Genomic DNA, 23841 nt, shown 5'->3' on the forward strand with positions numbered 1-23841 from the left:
GAGAATAAAGTATCACAAAAGAAAAAATTTAAATGTGCAATTTATGTGTTTTGTATGTTATAACTAGGTAAGAGGAAGTGTCCAGCACACTTCTACCAGTGTCAGAATAGCACTAGGTGTGTTAAGACCACCAAACTCTGTGATGGCCACAGTGACTGTGAGGATGGCTCAGACGAGCTCAACTGTGCCTGCAATGAGAATGAGTTCCGCTGCAGTGACGGCATGTGTATCCAAGCTAAATACAGATGTGATTTTGATGGAGACTGTCCAGACTTGTCTGATGAGCTGGGATGCAGTGAGTTAATAATTAATAATTCATTGTTCATTCCTAACGAAATGTCCTAGATGTAAATTTACTCTAATTAAGAGCAGTACCAGGTGACAACCTTGCTTGGAGGAATAATATATTAACGAAAAATATTTACCCAAACTTATTTTTTAATGACGAAAATGAGCGATCTGGCAATCTGAAGTGTTGCTTTTGTGTTCTTTTAGTTCTAAATGACATCGTAGATGCCATACATGGCGATTCAAATAGAAAGTCTCCTTGTAGTCTCGAAAAACAAATCTCACATTGAATCTTTTGCGTTAAACTATTGGCCTATTATTGGCTTGGTAGAAATGCAATGCTGTTTTAAATTTTGTAATTTTTTATAATCTCCATTTGTCATTTCTAATCCACTTCTACCTCTTTCTCTAACACACCTTCACCTTTTGTCAATCTCTGTCCCTAATAAGCTCTCTTAACCAAAGCATACCTCTATACATATTAGCACTAGACCTAAATTAGGTTTGTCTTCTTTAGGATGTGACAATCAACTATAGTTTTGATTGGTCAGTTTCTATCCATATCTGTCTAATTTGACTATGTTTTTAAAATAACATAAAATTCATCTTTCAAGACAATAGTTGTTTGTTTTTTTAAATTTCAAATTGTCTTCCCTGCCTTGTCAAAAATTGTGAGTAGTTCTAAGCTTTAGATGTGAATTTATATCTACTGTAATGGTTAAACGTGTTATAAAAAAAAGGCAAATAGTTCAAATAAGGTAGATAACTGTTCACAGAGATTGTATCTAGTATATCTTCGTCTATTCCCAGACAAAACCTGTTCAGAAATGCTGGGCAACTCTGACCTGGTGCCTTGCAATGGCACCTCTATGTGTATTCTGCCTGGCTGGATCTGTGATGGCTCTAATGACTGCTGGGACAACAGTGATGAGGCCAACTGTAAACCCAAAATATGTAAGTTTCTGAGTGTCTACAGAATGGAGCAAAAAGAGTACTTCTATAAAATTTGGAGGTGGGGTGGCTGAATGGTAAAATGCTTGGCTTCCAGATTTGAATCTCTGTGAAGACTGATTCAGGATTTCTAGGGCGCTCTGAGTCCACCCAGCTTTAATGGGTACCTGAAATTAGTTGGTGGTTGGTCATTGTGCTGGCCACATGACACTCCCATTAACTGGGGGCCACAGAAACATGTGACCTTTACATCATCTGCCCCATAGATCACAAGGTCTGCAAGGGAAACTTTACTTTTTATATAAAATTTTAATGTCCATATTAAGATATAGAATAAGTTGAAATTTGTTTTCATAATAAACCTTTAATGTATTAGCACTCCAGACTAGCACACAGTATTAAGTTCCAATATCCCTATACACAAAAGAACCACAAAGCAGGGCTAACAACATAGAATGATATCAAATTTATAATACAAACAATAATTTGAGGTTAATTGGAAAATATTTGTTATATCTTTGAGCTTAGACAAACCATATACTTCACTACATTTAAGAAGAAAATTAAGACCTACTGAAAACTCTAGATTAGTTTGCTATTTTAATCCCAGTACTTTATATCTGTTTCATAGCACCTTGATCTTATATTATGTTTGTTAATAGCACTATATAAATTTAATTATCTTTGTAATTTATGAAAAATAGGCTTGTAAGTTTTTTTATTAGTGAAGGATTATTTTACATTTCTTATGGATCTTTTAAGGCAAAATTATTGTTAGTAATTGCAGTATGAAATTTATCTAATGTGACTTCTTTTCTGTAGACATAAAAAATAACATTTTTACTATAATTACTTGTTTCTTTGTTTCTCTGTCAGCTCAAGCTGGCTGCTCCTCTAACTTTGTCTGCAGTGATGGACACTGTATCCTGCCCCAGTGGAAATGTGATGGAGAAATTGACTGTGGGGATGGATCTGATGAGAAGAATTGCTGTAAGATATCTAGTTCTTTTAACCTAATGACTATAAAAAATTTTTTCTAGAATTCTGGAATATTTTTAATTTATGAAGAGAAGAAAAAATTTAATTGTAAAATTTCATGACTTTTCATAAACTGCATTTTGGTAAAAGCATATAGTTTTTTTTCCATAAGATGAATAGTTTACCCATCAAAATATGAAATATAAAAACTCTTTGACCTAATTTACAATATAAATATTGCATAGTTTATCAATTAGTAATTTTATTTTTATTTTTTTATTTTTCTCATTTGTATTTTCGGATGCATATTTTATGGTGTCAAAATGTATATGATAAAATATTAAAGTATGTTTCTAAAGTAATACATTTGCTTTTTTTTTTTTTTTTTTTATCAAAAAATTTATTGACTTGCTTATCTTTGTCAATTTGTACTACTATAAATTGTTTTACCATGGCAGTGGATTTTCCCCATGCTTCGTAAGCTACCAACGTCCCACCATGGTGGTTAATTTCTTTCTTTCCCTCTTAGAGGAACTGCTTACACTGTCCTTTCTATGCTCTTAAATCTAAGAATGTTCTCCATCTGCACAACAGATCTACTTTATTTATTTTAAATCTGCTTTGCCTGTACATTCTGTAGCCCTGCAATAGAATCATTTCATTTTGTAAACTTCTCTACCTTTTTTTTTTCTTTCAGCTTGTATTTGTGATGGGGAAGAAGGCTGCCCAGAAGGAAATGATGAGCAAAAATGTAGGATCATTTTTTTTTTATATCATATATATTTTATATATATATATATCTATATATGTAGAGATAGAGAGATAATTAAAAGATATGCATTCAGTATTTTTTATTTGATTTTTACATTTTTTATTGTTTGTTACCTTTGCTAATTAATATCAGGCTGTAAAGAGTACCAGTTCAGGTGTAATGATGGCCGGTGTATTGCCAAGGAGTGGGTCTGTGATGGTGATGATGACTGCTCTGAAGGAGAGGATGAAAAGGTGGCTGGAAGAACAGACTGTCGTAAGTCCACTATTCTTTTTATAAAATTCTTAAAGCCAGTAAAAATCTTGCTTGGTGTAAAGGGAAAAAATTTTTTTTTGCTGACACCAAAAAAGGTGTTATGGTAGATTATATTTTTGCTTTATTTTCTTTTTAAAAAATATTATTAAACCAATGTATGTTCTATTAAAAATGGAAAAACCCTAGTACTTATATATGTAACACCTTGTTGTATGGCTCCAGACCATGAAGAGTGCACTAAAGTACAGTTCCAGTGTTTGAATCACAGATGTATTGACCAGAAGTATTATTGTGATGGGGACAATGACTGTGGGGATAACTCTGACGAGTCTCCATTCTGCTGTGAGTGTTTTTATGTTGTTGTTCTTTTTGTTATTTTGCAAACTGAAAAGAAAAAACATCAAATAATTTTTCATTAGTTTTAATGTCAAATGTTTGCCATTTACATCAGTAACATATGTCAATATGTAAATTAAACTCTATTAAACACAGATTGAACAGCATGAAATAAACAAGTTTTATGCTTCCCTTTTTGCCACTTATGAGACATGCCAATTTTAGTAATGTCATTGAAACGGTTAAACCTTCTAGAAAACATTAGCTCCTTCTCTTGGGGGCATGATGGCTTCCGAATCACCTATGGTCCTGGGTACAAATCTTGGTGAAGACTGTGATTTTTAATTTTGAGATTTTTAGGGTGCCCCTGAGTCAATCTTCCAATGGTACCTGGCTTTAGTTGGGGAAAGTAAATTATTGTGCTGGCCACATGACACTCTGCTTCTTTGTGACTTACTCTACACTTCTACTATAGGCTGAATTCTTAAGTCAATCTGGAGAACAGTTATTCTACTGTTAATATAGTTTTGAACCTGTTCAGAGGTTATTTTCCTTTAGGCTTTATCTACACATCTTTTCACTATATATCTGTTTCATCCATGTTTTTTTTTTACAATGTTTTACTGTTAGGAAACATATTTGGTAGCAATATGTGTTGTAATCTTGGGACCAAAAGATAAAATTAGGAATTAGACAGCTGTTGTGTTGCAATCAAGATTTAAAACACACATGCGAGTCTGCACAACTGCTCAGCTTTTCAGTCACTTGTTAAAGAACTGTAAAACGCTTTATTAAACCTTTAAAATGTTAATTTACAAGGGAAATGGTTGTTGAGTCTTCTACTCTAAATGTCTCTATTGTCACTCTTTCTAGCGTCTCTAAACATGTCGTATTTCCTGTCTAATCTATTTACTACACAAATTGCTATCAAATATCCATCCTAACAATACAAAGGTAGTCACAATATTAATATTTATAATATATTTAAAATATTTATATAATAACGTACAATTGACTCATAGTCCTTCTGTTTACTTTTCAAAGCTAAATACCATGGCCATTGCACTGAGGAAGAGTTCCTCTGTGTGCGTGATCTCGTCTGTATTGAGGCCAACAAGCGCTGCAATGGCCACGCAGATTGTACTGACCGCTCTGATGAAGAAGACTGCCCCATGTCAAATGAGGATTCTGGACCCTGCCCTCTGCATCACTTCCAGTGTAACAACAGGCTGTGCGTCAATGAATCGCTACTGTGTAATGGGAATGATGACTGTGGAGATCACTCTGATGAGCCTTCTGTTTGTGGTAAGTAGACTGACCATTCTTTAGGATAGCCTTCTCAGCTTCTGTTTGGGGTAAGTAGACTGACCATTCTAGCCTTCTATGACCAGTTGGCTGACCATTCTTCTTACAAGCCTAAGATTTCTGGTAATACAATCCTGGAGGATTCCAGCTAACCGTCGCCTCAGCGTGGCGCCTCCAGTGGAAACGTCCAGGGGTGGACCTAGATAGGCTAAGAACGAGCAGCGAATCAGGCCCTTGCGGAACTCCTGGGTGAGCTTTTGTCTTTTTTATCTCACTGGAGGTAGGGATGGAACAAGTAGCCCGCACACCAGTCCAAAAAGTCAGCCATGCCGTTCCACAAAGGGGGCCGTCATCAGAGACCCATGGCTGGAGTGGCCGTCCCTGCACGGAACAGTGGCGGTTACAGAAAAGGAATATGAGACTAGCTCCCCGCAGTCAGCTCTGTTCTCTGCCACTTGTAGCGAGTGGGGCCCAGGAACGGGGACGGAGCGGTGTGTACATGGCACGGCCCGGTCTGGCCCAGTCAACCGATATGACCGTCTACCGTTGAGAGCCCTCAGACATGACAGGGGTGAATAGCCCCATGTCCAGGCCTGGTAGTTGTATAAAAGCCTTTCTAACCACCAAGGGGATAATGGCGCCTATGGCACCGACGCCCTACTGGACTTCACTGAAGGTAATACAATCATCATTCTTCTGATGAGCCTTTTGTTTATGGTACAAAGCTAGTAAGCTGTATAGATTAATGTACTGTATGTTTACTATAATGTTCAGATATTGAGAAGTTTAATGTTGGTTTTTACAAAGCTTATTATTATTTTTATTTTTGCTTGTATTTTTAATGTAGGCATTGATGAATGCAAGTCCAAGAGACCAGTGTGCAGCCAGAACTGCATAGATAAAAAAATTGGTTACGAATGCAGATGTTATCCTGGCTTCCAGTTTCAAGATCTGCCAGAGAATTTGACTACCCAGGCCAATAACAGCCAGAGAATGCAAAACAGGAAGTGTGTTGGTTAGTGGTCAACTTTGTTACTTACATGTTTCTAGTGTTCTCCCTCTTTTTTTCTTTCAATCACTCTCTTTTATCTTTTTTACATATTTGTCTTTCTTTCTTTTCTGTTTTGATTGGGCTAGGCTCATAGAAGAGGCAATAAAAAAATATTTGTAAAAAGTTAAATAAAAAAAGATGCAGCTGTGACTATGCTGATTCTTTTGCTACCCCCACTTTAAACAAAAATTTACAAAACAAAAACTTATTTTTTCTTTCATTATCTAACTATTTCTATTTATTAATAATTACAAGTTTCTCAAGTGACTTAATAAGGAATCAACTAGATAGTTGTTATTTTTTTAAATTGGTATTTAGCAAAATTGTCATTAATTTGGCCTGCAAATGTAGTAATTTGATAAATTTTGTGTTTTTTTCCACCAAGTTATAAATAGATGTGGTTATTTTGGTAAGCACATAAGTTGCAACCTTCGGTACTGATTATTTCTGTATTGTTTTGTGAGTTGCATTCACACACGCTAAAGCCCATATGCACACTAACACAACACATACACAGACAGATTTAATATTTGAAATCATATGGGTATTAAATTATCTGAAACTATAACCCTGTCTTTACAAAGATGTTCTTCCTGACCCTGTGTTAATGTTGCAACGGATTTATTACAGATTTTTTCACTTGTAGCTTTTACGTTTATATATATAGATATAAACGTCTTTCTGTATCTCAACCACCAGATATTGATGAGTGCTCTACACTACACCCCTGCAGTCATTTTTGTACCAACTCTGTGGGCTCCTACAAGTGCAGCTGTGCAGAAAATTACAAACTGATGAGTGATGGGATCTGTGCAGTGGCTGACGGTTAGTTTTAGTTTGATTGGCTTAAGTGATTAGGAAAGTACTTGCTTTGACTGTTCCACTATTTAGTATTTATCTAATCTTATACTCTACACACTCTTAAGTCATTTGTATTCAAAATAAAGTGAGCATTGCTATGTTTGAAACCATGCATAACAAACATTTGCTTATATATTTGGTATTTTTGTTTTGATAGACCTACCTGAGCCTAGAATGTTTGGCTGCATAATGGGCAAGCTTTTTCAGCTGGATCTTGTAACATTGGTTTTGATTCTATTCTCTGGCACTTTTCTTCTGCCACTTCTGTTTTCTTGTCCTCTGCTATTTTTGCACATTGTAGTGCTGCCCTTGGAAAACTTTGGAGATCACATTTTTAATTTTCCTTATTTATTTGAAAAGATAGTATTTTCATATAAAGAAGTCTTCTTCTTCCTCGTTCTCATTTTCATGTTGGACCGTTCAGATGACTAGACCAATATAAGTGTTGAACTGTGCAGTGGTTTCTGAATCAGGGAACTCTCCATTTAGTTTTCTTTCTATTGGGGTGTTTAGGGGCCAGTGTCTTGAATAGTTTTGAAGGACATGATCAGCATTCTCTGGTGACATTCCACATGGGCAGATTTCACTGGTTCCAATTTTGAGCTTCCATATATATATGTTGTCTCATTCTGTTGTGTCCGGTCCGGAGACGTTGATCTTGTCAGGATAGCTTATAATAGGCATCATCTCCCCCTTCTCATGATTCGGATGAAAGCTTGTCCATTTTGCATTTATTTTATTCACTATTAGTTTCTTCATTTCTTCTTATCTTATCTTATATAATACAGACGTTACTTCAAAAAAAAAAGATGATTACGTCCTATGCGTCTTGCATTAAGTCATGCATATTAACCAATGACTTAAATTCTGCCAAGTCATTGGTTTTCCTGGCTAGCTTAGGCAACCCATTCCATGCTCTAATAGCACTAGGGAAGAAGGAGTATTTGTACAAATTTGTCCTAGCATATGGGATGGGGAATGTGCCTCTATCTTTGTGTCTTTCTGAGTGTTTTATTAAATTTTGTTTTTGTATTTGAAGATTATGGTTCAATGTTTTATGTATAATTGCTACTTTTCTTTTGAGTCTTCTGCCCTGAAGGCTTTCTAAATTTAGTGATTTAACTAAAGGTGTTACTCTAGTCAAATGTGAATATTCGTTTGCTATGAATCTCACTGCTCTATTTTGTGTCTGTTCCAGTTTCTTAATTTTTTCTTGAGTTGAGGGGTCCCAAACAGAGGATGCATATTCTATTATTGGCCTAACCAAGGTTAAATAACATTTTAGTTTTATGTTCTTATTTGATTTATAGAAATTTCTTTTAATAAACCCTAATGCTTTGTTTGATTTTTTTGGATAGTTTCATCATCTCTTCTGGATAGAGTGCAATATAAGGAAGTGAATGTGAATGAGTTTTTTTTTGTAGTATTAGACCTAAAAAGTCATATTTATGTGACCTGTTGTTCATTTATTCAAAGTAATTTGAACAGATATTTATCATATCCAGTCACTCTATTTCTCTAGGAATTGAAGTTCAACTGCTGGTGTCCAACCGGTTCTATTTGAGACTCATTGGGACCAGCAAAAACAATGTGACCACCTTCACCAGTGAGCTGAGGAACTCTGTAGCTGTGGACTATGACTGGAAGGAGCAGATGGTGTACTGGTCAGACATTACTAATGATAAGAGTAGCATCTCCAGGATGGGATATAACTTTATTAACAAGACTAGGACAGTAAGTTTTACATTATTAACAAGACTAGGACAGTAAGTTGTGCATTATTAACAAGGCTAGGACAGTAAGTTGTGCATTATTAACAAGACTAGGACAGTAAGTTTTACATTATTAACAAGACTAGGACAGTAAGTTGTGCATTATTAACAAGGCTAGGACAGTAAGTTGTACATTATTAACAAGACTAGGACAGTAAGTTGTGCATTATTAACAAGGCTAGGACAGTAAGTTGTGCATTATTAACAAGACTAGGACAGTAAGTTTTACATTATTAACAAGACTAGGACAGTAAGTTGTGCATTATTAACAAGGCTAGGACAGTAAGTTGTACATTATTAACAAGACTAGGACAGTAAGTTGTGCATTATTAACAAGGCTAGGACAGTAAGTTGTGCATTATTAACAAGACTAGGACAGTAAGTTGTGCATTATTAACAAGTCTAGAACAGTAAGTTATACATTATTAACAAGCCTAGGACAAAGTAAGTTATACGTTATTAACATGACTATAAGTTATATATTATTAACAAGCCTAGGACACAGTAAGTTATGTATTATTAACAAGACTAGGACAGTAAGTTGTGCATTATTAACAAGACTAGGACAGTAAGTTTTGCATTATTAACAAGACTAGGACAATAAGTTATGTATTATTAACAAGCCTAGGACACAGTAAGTTATACATTATCAACAAGCCTAGGACAAAGTAAGTTATACATTATTAACATGACTATAATATAAGTTATGTATTATTAACAAGCCTAGGACACAGTAAGTTATGTATTATTAACAAGACTAGAACAGTAACCTATGCTTGTGAGAAAAGCTCTAAAGTTATCATCTAAATACACAAGCACATTAAGGCAGGCATTGTTTTAGATTCTGAAGATAAAGGATGAGTGCAGTATTTCACATGACGACGAAGACTCAAATTTGGATCTGCATTTTAGCCACCCCTGATGCAGACAAAGACATTGTCTGCCTGAAGTCTATTTAAGTTCTACCACTCTATGTGTTGATGTATTGACATTTAAGTTCTTTTTTTGTTTTAATTGTTAATATCTGAAGCCCTATTCCTTGCATTTGTTGTTCTCAGGGGGAGGAGCAACCCCTACACAACAACACGGTCAGGAATCCAGACGGCCTGGCTGTAGATTGGGTTGGACGCAACCTGTACTGGTGTGACAAAACTACAGACACCATCGAGGTCTCTAAGCTCAATGGAGATTACAGGAAAGTCTTACTAAGACAAAAGCTGCAAGAACCAAGGGCAATTGAGGTGAATAGATTTTGTGTCCATTTGGTTTCCAAAGTGACAGATAATTATTTAACACAAGAGATACTGTTTTTGTATGTCACAATGTAATTTTATTGATTAATAAAAGTAGTTCAAATAGTGGGAACACAAAGAAACCCATTATGTAGCCTGCTTAACCTAAACAGCCAAACATAAATATGTTATTCTTCACCTTCTATCCCATAGTTTGAACTGTTGGGGCACCACACATGATTTGCTGACCATCTTTCTCCATTCCTCTCTGTCTTTGGCCTTGGATAGAATCTCTTTCAATGACAGGCCTTTCCATTATTTATGTTGTCTTCCTTTGCTTTCTGCCTCTTCTTCTATTACCTATCACTGTTCCCTGAAGGAAGGTCTTTGCGAGCCCTCAGTACAATAAAGGTTTTTATTTGCGTTTTGTTATTATAATGAACCCTAATAAAAAAGTGTCAGACAAATATAATAAGTACTTTATTTTAAGATCTAGACTGTAGTCACAATAGTAGCTAATTTTAAAGTCTATATCCATCATGTCCTGCCATCCTGCTTGAGGCTAATGGTTCATTCATAATTAAAAAAAAACAAAATTACCAAGAGCACTATTAAAAAAATTATCTGAAAAGCTAAAATAAATTTTATTAAATTTTCTAAGCACTAGAATCAAATAAAAACTGTCATTTGACTTTCAAACACTATCACTAAAAGTTGGGTTGTCAAAGATTCTATACTTTTTTTTTTTCACTCAAACAGTCATGTGTATTTTCTACTCACAGGTCTTCCCCCAGAAAGGCTACTTATTCTTCACTGACTGGGGCAATAGTCCACACATCAGCCGCATGAACATGGATGGTACTGGGCTGATACAGATTGTGAATGAAAGCATAGCCTGGCCTAATGCTCTCACCATTGACTATGTCACTGAGAAGGTAACACCATGTCATAATTTCCAATATATAACTTGTATTAAGTATAGTCCAAACTAACTAGGAAGTGTTACATTTGTCGAATAAGTATGACTAGGTAAGCTTTTCTAGACCTAGATTTATTAACTTAGGTATTATATCAAGCATGGTGGCTCCAAAACCTTGGGTCCTGGGTTAAAATCTGGTGAAGACTGGGATTTTAGAAGTTAGGATTTTCAGGGTGCCCCTGAGTCCACCCAATTATAATGGGTACCTGACTTTAGTTGAGGAAAGTAAAGGCGGTTAGTCATTGTGCTGGTCACATGACACCCTGCTCGATGACCCTGGGCCAAAGGTAAACAGATGACGTTAACATCATCTGCCCTTTAGATTGCAAGGTCTGAAAGGGGAACTTTTACTTTACTATTCTATCAACTGGTATTTCATTAATAGCAGCAAAAGTTTGTGTCAAAGAAAGCTGGACTTGTTGATAATCAATAATTTGATTTGGTAATATATTTCTTGTCCGACTTGTGTTTACCTCAACTGAAGTCAAATCTGTCATTGGTAATATCCCACTTACTTACATATGGTAGTGGGGATAATAAAAAGGCTCAACAAAACAATCAGCTGTCAGTCAGTTGTTTTACTCTAAAATAATAATGAGAATAGTTCAGTGGTATTCCTTTCAATATACATAAAATGACTAAAAATATTCAAAGGAATTCCTTTCAGTGTGTTTAAAATGACTATAAGAATATTTCAAAGTGATTCTTTTCAATGTGTATTAAATGGCTTTAAAAATATCTCACAGTAATTCTTTTCAATAAGAATATGAGAGAATATAAGAAGTAATTCTTTTTCAGTGTGTATGAAATGACTATAAGAATATTTCAAAGTAATTCCTCTCATCTCAGTGTGTTTGTTGGAGGACTCCCCCCTTTCCTTTCACTAACCCTTTCCCCTCACAATTGTCTACTATCCCTAGCAGTTGAGCCTGTACTGTATTGAATGCAGGTTTAACATGGATACACTCTTATCTTTGTCCTACCCTTTACTTTTCAGATCTACTGGGGTGATGGCAGCTTAGACTACATAGCCATGGCAGACCTTGATGGATCCAACTTCTCGTACATCATCAGAGACAATAAAAAGATCCCTCATGTGTTTGCTCTGGGCATTTTTGAAGGTAAGCGCTTTGAATCCTCTTAATATCTTTTCATGTCAGTTTATGATACGTGGCCTTTTTGATCTGAGATTGTTAGCTCTTCTTTTTATGGGAATAAAAAAGCTTTTTAAATATTTATTAACTATAGAAGACCTTACGTTCACCTTTTCTTAGGATCCAAACTATGATTTTAATAAATCAATTTGTCCATTTGAATTAATTATTCAAATTTAGTAAAAAAAAATACATGTTCGTTCTATTTCCATAAAAACATATTTGAAGATTATTTGAAGATTATTTCTAATTAACTAATGTTTAAATTTGAATTATAGTTCAGCAAATTATACATGATGACAAAAACTATATTTATATTATTTCACTTGAATCTATCAAATTGTTTTATAGACCTTTGTTCCATTCAGTGACCTTACTTTTCATCTATTGTGTTGGCATGTAGCACTTTTCACTTATAATCCTGCATGAAGTAGCAATTCTTGACCAGGTATCTTGACTCCTATCCCCCCGCAGGTATCTTGTACTGGACTGACTGGGAGAAGAGCAGTGTCATGTCTGCAGCCAAATTTTCTGGCAGCAACATCACCAGGAAAATTGATTTTGTTCAGAGGCCAATGGATATTCAAGTAGTCCACCCACTCAGACAGTTGCCTGGTAAGCTGTCAGAGAAATTCTACTCCTGTTTTAGGGAATGAAAATGAGGTTTAGTGAGACCTTTTTAGTTTATATATCTGGTTTACATATCTAGCTTACACATCTGGTTTACATATTTTACATATTTGACTTTTATGTCTGATTAACATATCTACATTAGATTCTGTTGTAGTTACATAATTTGGTTAGTTGGCTTGGAGATTATAATGGGGTACTTACATAATTTGGTTAGTTTGCTTGGAGATTATAATGGGGTACTTACATAACTTGGTTAGTTTGCTTGGAGATTATACTAGAGTAGTTACATAATTTGGCTAGTTGGCTTGGAGATTATAATGGGGTACTTACATAATTTGTTTAGTTGGCTTGGAGATTTTAATACTTGTTTGATTTGATTTTTTCAGTTGTAGACAAATACAACATGTCACCATGTGATTACAAACAATGTACGCACTTGTGTCTGCTGAGACCTGCTCAGTCAGGCACTGGTGTAGATGCTGTGTGTGCTTGTCCTGAAAACCATTACTTGGCAGAAAATGGCAAAAGCTGTATTGCCAACTGTACAAGGTGAGTCATCTATGTTCCATTTCAGTGGAACAAATACTTTAATGCATTTTTTTTTCAGCCTTACAAGCAACCATTTTTAGCTTTCCTAATGGGTCGTAAAATATACATAATTTACCATTGATGATCAGTTTTGTATCTACTATCTCAGAGATAAACTATCAGAGATAAAAAAAAAAATGGTCAATTCTAACAGCTTCTAGATTAATATGTTATAGAAGGATAGGCAACTGACTAAAATGTTACAATGGATACAGGGAAGTCAGTTACCTATTACATTCTTATGTCAGCAGCTATGTCTTCTCATTCATTTGTCAGCATTCTCAATAGTCTTTAGGTCTTGATGAGGATTAGTTTCTTGATAAGTTTTCCAACTATGTGTCCTCAATTCAATATCCTTGCCATTGATTTCTAATGATTAAACTGTATACTTTATAAGCAGCTCACTAGAGGTGATAGGCTTAGTGCAAGTAGATTGAAAGAAATGCTCTAAACATTGGCTTAAATAGTGCCAATAATCCATAGGAATACTCTTAAAAAAAAACTAAACCTTAAAAACCCATAACATAAAAAGAGTATTTTGTTTAGTTCTCAGATATTGTGTACAGCTAATTCCAAGTGTATACCTTTCTGGTGGAGGTGTGACAAGAGCCATGACTGTCCAGATGGTAGTGATGAAAGTGATGATTGTGGTAAGAATAGTGATGAAATTATTTAAAAAATCAAGCAAAACATTAGGGTTTATTTAAAGAATTTTTTACAAATCAAACAAAAATATAAAATCAAAACTTGAGTTAGGCCAATATTAGAATATGCATCCTCTGTTTGGGATCCCTCAACTCAAGAAAACATAAAGAAATTAGAACAAAAACAAAATAGAACAGTGAGATTTATAACAAACGAATATTCTAATTTGATTAGAGTAACACCATTAGTAAAATCACAAAATTTCAGGACAGTAGTAAAGTAGCTATAATACATAAAATAAATACTAAATCATGACTTACAAATAGAAAAACAAAACCTAATAAAATACTCAAAAATACAGACACATTTCTTAATCCATACACTAGAACAAATTCATACAAGTGCTCCTTCTTCCCTAATGCCAGTAGAGAAGTCAATGATTAACATGCATGACTAGACTGACACATGAAATGCGTATCTTCTTTTTTGAAGTAAGGTCTGCAATATATAAGCTAAGATAAGAAAAATTATATTTTTTAAAGATCAGAAACTATTTCCTTTTTTTTTTTTGGCCTGTAGTTTTTGCTGTTGTTTTTTTTTTATTGTTCAACTATCATTCTTTCTAGTTTCTTTGGTTAGGTAATCTAGTGTGTATTCTTTTATACTAACTTTATAGTTAGTCTTTGAAGAAAATTTCATTCCTCTTGGTATTCTTCTAGTAATTCTTTTCTTAAATAGATTCTCAATTTGTTTTGTTGGCTTGTTTGTTTAAGCAACTCTTTATCATTTGAACATATGTACCACAAAAAAACAACAACAACACAATAATGAACTACATATGGGTCAAGTTACATTAATTAAAGGTGCATAGGCATGTTTGGATGGATATCTAGCTACAGTCATTTTTTTTTTAATTTTTCCCACTTTGGCAATTTCTTTCTACTTGAGTGTCGCCCTTCAGCCCCCCTTGTGATGTAACTGCCTCCATCCTCATTATATTGAATACAATTATAACAAACTTTCCATTATCTTGACATTGAGTTGGTAGTAAATCAAAAGGTGTTTGGTTGTAGTGAGCATAGAACAAATATTTGAAAGAAACTTGAGATGGATTCATGTTCAAGATGATAAGTCTGACTAATTTAAACTTGTTTTCTGTTGTCTTAGATAACTATCAATTTTTTAAATTTATTTTATCTTCTCTCCCTCTTAGGGGAATACTACTGTAGTGAGTCTGGATTGTTTCAATGTCAAAACGCTACTTCAGCCAAAGATTGTGTTTTGCCTAATCAAATCTGTGATGGGAGGGCCCAGTGTCCAGACCAATCTGATGAATTCAACTGTGGTAAGATATAGTTTTATTTTAAGCTTGGTATGGTGGATTGCTCCCCAAAAAAGGGAATTAATTTTTTTAAATTTCAAGCTCTACAAAATGTAGCATCTGAGAACTTTTGGCTGTCTCAGGGTACTGTGTTATTGTTCTTGTTGAAACTTGGATTTTCAATATATATATATATATGGCCTCCTTCAGTTGCATTATGACTATGGATTATTTCATAGAAATAAGATGAATGCCTGGCCATTAGCTACGGTCAGAACGATGTTGCCCAAACAGTAGTTCTCTATTGGCAGCTTATGTTTCCAAAGGAATGTCAGTTACCGGTACAGTTTGGGATCAGAGGTATTGCAGGCTCTGCCAGGGTATAACGCTCTGTGCTGCAAACTGCATAAGGGTCGCCAGTTTCTAATTTTTCCTCAGGGTTGACTCCCAAAACCTTTCCCATGATTGGATATAGCTGTAAGGCAGTCGAGGTTTAAATTCAATGTTTTAATTCTCCTACTTAGATAGCAACAAGCCCCTCCTGCCCAAAGCTTGGTGGTTTAGGCGCCAGTAACTCGTCAATGTCCCATCTCCTATTAGTAATAACAGTTCCACCAGACCCAATATCTGAGCCACATGTGAAGGCCAGGAGCTGGACTGGTTGTCAGAGGCTATTTGAGATGCATACCATTGGAAGCATTTTATAGGTAGTGGAACACTTGAACACATCTGTCAATAGCAACTTTATGGAACCAATGTCAGATATGAGACTTTTACAAATGAATGAATTGACCAGTTTCAATGTTGTGTTACCTGGTATTAATGATAATTGGTAAAATATGTAAATTTGCAAACTATACATACATTGCCTTGTTTGCATTTAATTTTAGAATGTTAATGATAACATTTTCCTTACCAGCCAACTACACATGTATGGAGCAGTACAGCAAGTGCCATAAAGACAACATCTGTATTCCCAACTTTAAGTTTTGTGATGGACACCCTGACTGCTCTGATAATGAGGATGAAAAGTCTTGTGGTAAAAATATAAATTATTTAGTGCCCAATTCTTATATTATCTTCTTACCATTTGTGCTTAGATGTGGGTTGTATTAATAGGGTTTAAGTTTTAAGCTGCTTACATTGGAGGTAAATACAACTCAGTCATCATCATCTTTCCCTTGAGTTCTTCATGGAACACAGGGCCTCAGTAAAAGCACACTACTCTCCACGGTCTCTTGCTAGTTTTTTAATAGCTTCCCAGCTCTTCCCGGTCCTCACTACAACTCAGAGCTAGTAAGTTTATCTTGGTGAATCTATATTCTTGGGAGGGAGCTGAGGATTAATTCATGCTTGGAGTACAGTTACTTTAATAAAAGAAGAAGCATTTCTTTCAATCCCGTAAGGTTTTAAAGATTTCAGGAGAGGTTTCAAGAATCTGTTTCTAATAATAAAATTGGAGTGCTCTTGAAATAAAACAAAAAATTTTTTTTTTGCCTTAATATTTTTATCAGTTTAAGCAATTTGTTATTAGATGGCATGGCCTGAATAGAGCCAATATCCCCCCTCCCCCCGCCCCCAAAAAAGTCAAAACTTTTAATACTAGTGATTTTTATTTTATCAGAAATAATCAATTTTGTTGATATTTATAATTGTCTTGTTAATTTGTAAATACTTTTGGTCATGGACTATGTATTAGCTGATCTCATTGGTTACAGCTATAACAGAATGTACCGCCAACCAGTTCAAGTGTTCCAATGGCCGCTGTGTCCCTTATGTCTGGAAGTGTGACAATGATGATGACTGTGGTGATGGCAGTGATGAGCCAATGGACTGCAAGACATCACACTGTCCCAAAGATTTCTTCAAGTGCAACAGCACTGGTCGCTGCATACCAGAAGTGAGTGCTGTTCAACACTCTTTTTTCCAATATACATGTATGCCTAATTTAGTACACTATTTTCAATGTGTGCTGGCTGAGTGGTAAAGCACTTGACTTCCTAACCATAGGGGCCTCTGATTCGAATCTAGGTGGGAGTTTGAATTTTTAGGATGTTCCTTGTTCCACCCAACTGTGGAAAGTTGGTCGTTGTGCTGGCCAAATGAGAACCTAGTTAACCTTAGGTCATAGAACTAGATCAGTCCTATAGATTGCTATGTCTGGAAAGGGTTTTTGTCTCCTTTAAAATTATTTTAGTAACTTTGGTCTTCATAATTCAGAACAATTAATTCAATTATTTACTGATCAACACACTTGTCTCCATTTAGTGGTGGGCATAGCTCATCATAAAATACATTTTATGGAACGTCATATTATCATAAGGCAGTTGTATAGATACACGTTTATCTAACTTCATGGCCTGGCTCTTGTGGCTTAGTGCAATCAGTGAAAGAAATGGGTTGCCTTAATCAGCCAGGAAAACCAATGACTTAGCAGAGTTTAAGTCATTGATTAACATGCATGATTAAAATGACACATGAAATGTGTAGTATGCAATTATTTTCTTTTTGTAGTAACATCTGTCCATCTATAACAGCGGTTCTCAACCTTTTAAGCTCGGCAACCCTTTTTTACAACCCCCACTCTTCCGCGAACCCTACCCACCCACACTTACACAGCAATAGATGAATTGATAAAAACAATCCATTTATCAATGGTCTTAGGCGACCCCTGGCAAATCGTCAATCGACCCCCAATGGGGTCGTGACCCACAGGTTGAGAACCCCTGATCTATAAGATAAGATAATATTAGATTATTGATTGTAGTGAATGTACTGCTGAATAATCCCTGGTTTTGGTGGAGATCAGAATATTTACTTAAGAAGTTAGGACAGCAGTCATGTTGAGAAGTGAGTACAAACTGATGCTGATGCTCTTCTGAAACACTTTGTAATCTCTCTCCATATTTCAGTCCTGGAAGTGTGATGGTGATAATGACTGCAGTGAGCATGACACATCAGACGAGGACGCTGTTGAATGCAGTAAGTTTTTATGTCACTGTTACTTTAATCCATTCATTTCTTTTGTAAAGTCTTAGCTAATAATTCAAACTTCAAGCTTTTTCTACTACTAAGTCGGTCAAGGCAAACATTTTATGCTTTGTGTGGCAACATTTTGATGAGGAAGTTTGTTTTATTTGAAAAGTGCAACCTTGATGAATCATTAGACTTCTTTACATGTTAGTACTCTTGAGAAAAGGAATTGTTATGTACAACATACATTGTCAATAAATAATTGTGCCAATGTTTTTCATAGTTGTTTTCTTTATAAGTGAAACAGTCTAACACTAATGTCATTCTGACTTCAAAGTAAGCTATTAGTTATTATGGTCACTTGAGCAGCAACATTCTTTAAAAAAAAATGACTTCAAAGTCAATTAATTGTATAATTGTTATATAATTGCAGAGGGCAGCTGTGCTTTACTTAGGGCACAGCCATTATTATATTGCACTATGTTTGTAAATATTTGGGCCAATATTAGCTTTACCAAGTGAATTTATTTCTCTAGGTGCACAGACTTGTGAGCCAACATTTTACCGCTGTAAAAATGGCCACTGCATTCCAGGTCGTTGGAAGTGCGACTTCCATGATGACTGTCGGGATGGTAGCGATGAAATGGACTGTGGTAAGTACAATTAAATATTGCTTAATAATAGTTTTATAGTTCTCTTTAAATTTTAAAAAAATATATTTCAGAACTGTTGTAGATGAGTACTTTAAAAAAAAAAAAATCTTTCATTAATTTTTTTTTTTTTTGTAACTAGGTTACAACCTCCAATCTACTAAATACAACTAGAAAATTAAGTGCTCTGAGTTATGAAATATTTTTTAATACTATTTACTCATAAAGATTATGTCTCGATGAGAGTTTTGGTTTCAGTTTCAATGTATTCTGATGTTATTTAGGGTTTTTAAAAATCTGTTTATTCAAAAGTCAAGTCTAATGATGGCAAATTGAGATGGCAATATTAAACTCTCCTAAACTTTATGTATGGCAATATTAAACTTTCCTAAACTTTATGTATGGCAATATTAAACTTTCCTAAACTTTGTGTATAGCAATATTAAACTCTCAAACTTTATGTAAGGCAATATTAAACTCTCCTAAACTTTGTGTATAGCAATATTAAACTCTCCTAAACTTTATGTAAGGCAATATTAAACTCTTCTAAACTTTATGTTAGGCAATATTAAACTCTTCTAAACTTTATGTTAGGCAATATTAAACTCTCCTAAATTTTATCTATGTCAATATTAAACTCCCCTAAACATTATGTACAAACTATTCAATGAACTGTTGTGAACATCAACTCTTATCTGACACTAATGTTGTTATCTTTTATGCTCCTAGTGGTTCAGAAATGCTCTGACAATCAGTTCCAGTGCACATATGGCAAGTGTATCCCCTTGAGCCTAAAATGCAATAATGTCTTTGACTGTCTAGATAAAAGTGATGAAGTTGGCTGCGGTAAGTTCATACACTGTTTGAGAATACTCTAGGAGATAAAATGAGAAAATATTCTTGAGATAATATTCTATGAAATAATACTCTATTAGATCTATTTACATTTTTATTTTATGTGGGAAGCGTGGTTGAGAGGCTAAGTACGCTTGAACTTGGCTTGGCTACCTATGGAAGGGGCTCAAGGTTCGACACCCGACTCGAGCAGAGTTGTGTTAACTGAGCGCCTAAAGGCAGCAGGGAAAACCTTCTCCCAGATACACACACACACACTAGTCCACAAATGAGATTGGACCTTAGCGCTCTGAGCATACTATATAATTTTTTGTTTGTTTTTTATATGTGTCAAAACTTGCAAAGAAACCTCTACATTTTTAACTCTGTGTTAAGATTAAACAAAGAGCTAGAGTGGTGTTAGTTTATCCTTGATACTAGTTTTAAAATTATTTTAGCACATCTTCACATGAATTAAGCTAAACATGTGGGTGGAAGGGGGACCTGGGAAAAGGTTTCTGCTCTGTCTTTGGGTCTCAGCAAACACAACTCTGTTCAGGTCAGGATTTGAACTGGAGCCCCCCTTGATATATATAGGGACAGTTTAACCCCACTTATCCACTCATTCAGCCTCTGCTTTATATCACTTAGTTAGATCCCCTAGATTATCTAGCTTTTAGTCCCCCCCCTCACATTATCTAACTCTTTAGGCTTGGCTTATTTGTTGTAGGTGACAAATGTAATAATAGCACCCATTTCATGTGTAAGACCATCCAACACTGCATCCCTCTCAAGTGGAAGTGTGATGGTGAAACAGACTGCGCTGATGGCACTGACGAGATCCATTGTGGTGAGTAGCACATTAACGCTTTATCTCCGTAATTATTTTTCCACATTCTGACTGGATAGTTCTTTTTTTCACAGTTGTACAATGTACCCTGTTATGATAAAACTTCAATGACATCTTTGTTTGTAATCAGAATACGTTACTTTTGGTGTAGAATTATAGGAGAATGCATGCCCTTTTTATAAATACACAAAATTAAAGTTTATAAAATCAAAAATTAATTGAATTTAATGGGGTCAAATCAATGACGATATCGTTAATTAGGAGAGAAAGAGATAAAACCTCTCACTTTCTCAGATATTTGGTGATAAAATAGTGAATAGAAAGAAACACTATTAAAGCTGATTGTAACCATTACTCATTCATAGTAAGAATCTATTTATTTCATCCCTTAAAAAGAGGGATTGAATGATTAGTTTTTGTTTTCGTTTGAAATGTTTACTTCTTAAAGGAATGAATCACAAGATTGTAATATGATTAAAGACATTTTTTGTCATTAGAAAATAGCATCTTATAACTTAAATGATGTGTTATTTTATTTTATTGAATCATAATTTTTGTACAAGTAACATAAGGTATATTGGTATTTGCGGCATGTTTTTAATTATTTGAATTAGAAATTGTTTTAAGTTATTTTATTTTGATATTCAATAAGGATTTGCATATCTTTTAGCATTAAAAAAAAAAGAAACAACAAAAAACAAAAAATAAAACCTATTGACATCCTGTAACATAATGTTATACTTTATAACCTTTTATCTAAGTACCAAGTGTCACATTGGTTTTTGTATAATGACAAATCGAATATTTTCACTTTATATCACTATATAAAGTTCTAAATAAGTTCTAAATTTTCTTTTTTGTTTACTAAGGAGGCTTCTGAATTTGGTTTTCTGTGATAGTACAAGTGTCTGCTTCACATTAGTTGTGACAGGGTTGGTCTTGTATGACAGTTAAACCCAGCAATTTTCAGGTATCAAAAGAGTTTTAACAAGTTTTTTTTATTGTCTTTCCAGAACGCAACTGTACAGACAAAGAGTTCAAGTGTAATAACTCCCAGTGCAAACCTAAAGACTGGCAGTGTGATGGCGATGATGATTGTGGAGATAACTCTGATGAGGATGTCAAATTGTGCTGTGAGTCGTCTTCTTGATGTACCATTTATAAGCTGTTGTAGAGTTTACTGTCTATAGTAACAAAACATTCTAGTTTTCAATAACTTTATAATGTTTGGTTTCAAGCTATTCAATTTATTTCTACATACACAGTTGACATGTCAATTTGGGAGTTCATTAACACTAACAAACTCTGATTGGAAACCTTACATTAGTAAGGGACCTGACATTTGTTAAAGACTGTCTAAAAGATTGGCTCTAATGTTCTTCACATATTGTCCTCGTTTCCAGTTGCAGAAGAAAATCTTTCAAACATTAAAGCACAATGACATGTTCCCTGACCAAATCTACACTCTCCTGACATGTGCACTGCCAAATGTCTTAAGTCAGAGTACATTGCCTAATTTATCTTCATTTTTGAAAGTGGCTGTGAAACTTAATGAGATATATTCTTCTATCTAGCAACATTTGACTGCCCGCCTGACAAGTTCCGATGTGGTAAACTTGAGGGCCAACCTAAATGCATCTGGCCAAGCATGCTGTGCAACCAGCACAAGGACTGTCCAGGGGGAGAGGATGAAGATATCAGTCTCTGTAAGCTCATTGGCTAGTACTATTATTATATTTCATTGGATATCAATTTTCACCTTAACTTTTATTGAACCCATTCAAAGCTTATTCATGCAGTCTACACAATTGATTCAAAGAGTATTGAATTAGGTCTTTAAAGCTGGCCAAAACAAAACTAACTTGTTAATTCCCAAATTTAAAGAATGAATATTAGCCTACAATGCTCAGAAATGATATTTTGTTTCATACATTCTTGCTATTAATAAAACACCCTCCTGCATCTAACAAGGTTTTGTAATATTTATTTGTGGAATAAATTAGGTTTGAGACTAAAGATCCTTGTTCTTTTATAAGGGACCCAGAGTATTATAATCTGGGTATAACATAAAGTAGGAACTCAATCATAAGTCACCTTGTGTTTTCACTTTGTCCTAAGGCTCTGTTGTCAACGAGTGTATGCAACCAAACTTCATCTGCAAATCCAAGACCCAGTGCCTGCTGCCCTACAAACAGTGTGATGGGGTTAAAGATTGTATGGATGGCTCGGATGAGGATGAGAAAATCTGTGGTGAGTGACTTCCTCTTAGCATGTTGTCTAATAAATATATTGTGTACATTGTCATCTATATATCTTTCACAATTTATTAAGTTTAGGTATCCTAGTTCAAGATATTTATATGGAGGTTTTTTTTTTAGCATTATAACTAACAAAAATGTTTTTTTTAACAATCTGTTTATGTTTTAGCTGTAGTTTGTTTTGTTTCAGCTGTTTTTTTTTTTTAATGTAATTTATTTTGAAACCTTCAGCACAATGGAATTAATGACTTCAGATTTAAATTTGTTATGTTGTATTCCTTGCAGCTCAAATGTCAGTCAACAAAACTGGAAGCTGTTCCATTAACAATGGTGGCTGTGAACATATGTGTAATGAAATGCTTCATGGGCCAAAGTGTGAGTGCAGAAAGGGCTACATCCTTGGTCATGATGGGGCCTCATGTTTAGGTAAGATCTTTGCATTGTAGAGCTACAATCCATTTTCAGATATGAGATCTTGTTAAATAGTTTCTTGTTGTTCAATTGAGAAAAGTGTACAAATTGTCACCACAGAAAGAGAAAATCATTGGATATAGTCCTACTAAGATCAATGTTTGTAATGTAGTCCTGGGACAGCTCATGTGCAGCTTCCTGAAAACAACTGAGAATAATTGTAATAGAGTATATATAAAAAAACATGAGGCGCAGTGGCTGAGCGGTAAAGCGCTTAACTGCCGAACCGGGGGTCCCGGGTTAAAATCCTGGTGAAGACTGGGATTTTTATTTCGGGATCATTGGGTACCTCTGAATCCACCCAGCTCTAATGGGTACCTGACATTAGTTGGGGAAAAGTAAAGGCGGTTGGTCGTTGTGCTGGCCACATGACACCCTCGTTAATTGTAGGCCACAGAAACAGATGACCTTTACATCGTCTGCTCTATAGACCACAAGGTCTGAAAGGGGATCTTTACTCTTTTCTTTATATAGAAAACATGAAAAAAAAAAAAAAAAAAATTGAACCACTTCCACATGACCTAGGAAAAATACTGAATGTTAAATGGCAACAAAAAGTACCAGACACTGAAGTCCTTCGATGAGCGGGCCTGCAAAGCATCTACACAATCCTGATGCAGTCCCAGCTGTGATAGCATACCTAGCTGTGATAGCATCCCTAAAAACTCCTGTATCTTCAATTAA

The 23841-nt window shown here is 34.9% G+C and overlaps 1 protein-coding gene across 6 annotated transcripts in view; it reads left to right on the forward strand.

Moving 5' to 3' along the window:
* LOC106069995 (low-density lipoprotein receptor-related protein 1-like) overlaps positions 1-23841 on the forward strand; it is a 187034-nt gene that overhangs the window by 139553 nt on the left and 23640 nt on the right. For all 6 annotated transcript variants that reach the window (XM_056014156.1, XM_056014161.1, XM_056014157.1 and 3 more), the window contains 27 exons: positions 68-295; positions 1099-1242; positions 2116-2229; positions 2915-2968; positions 3122-3244; positions 3467-3586; positions 4625-4885; positions 5733-5900; positions 6636-6761; positions 8320-8531; positions 9628-9810; positions 10584-10736; positions 11778-11901; positions 12409-12549; positions 12954-13116; positions 13702-13805; positions 15014-15145; positions 16041-16160; positions 16840-17021; positions 18034-18103; positions 18631-18747; positions 19474-19590; positions 20309-20428; positions 21442-21561; positions 22003-22134; positions 22547-22678; positions 22972-23112. In XM_056014156.1, the coding sequence (XP_055870131.1) occupies positions 68-295; positions 1099-1242; positions 2116-2229; positions 2915-2968; positions 3122-3244; positions 3467-3586; positions 4625-4885; positions 5733-5900; positions 6636-6761; positions 8320-8531; positions 9628-9810; positions 10584-10736; positions 11778-11901; positions 12409-12549; positions 12954-13116; positions 13702-13805; positions 15014-15145; positions 16041-16160; positions 16840-17021; positions 18034-18103; positions 18631-18747; positions 19474-19590; positions 20309-20428; positions 21442-21561; positions 22003-22134; positions 22547-22678; positions 22972-23112 (3801 nt within the window). The remainder of the gene's footprint in view (positions 1-67; positions 296-1098; positions 1243-2115; positions 2230-2914; positions 2969-3121; positions 3245-3466; positions 3587-4624; positions 4886-5732; positions 5901-6635; positions 6762-8319; positions 8532-9627; positions 9811-10583; positions 10737-11777; positions 11902-12408; positions 12550-12953; positions 13117-13701; positions 13806-15013; positions 15146-16040; positions 16161-16839; positions 17022-18033; positions 18104-18630; positions 18748-19473; positions 19591-20308; positions 20429-21441; positions 21562-22002; positions 22135-22546; positions 22679-22971; positions 23113-23841) is intronic.

Source organism: Biomphalaria glabrata, chromosome 16 (assembly GCF_947242115.1).
Source record: "Biomphalaria glabrata chromosome 16, xgBioGlab47.1, whole genome shotgun sequence".
Classification (NCBI taxonomy): domain Eukaryota; kingdom Metazoa; phylum Mollusca; class Gastropoda; family Planorbidae; genus Biomphalaria; species Biomphalaria glabrata.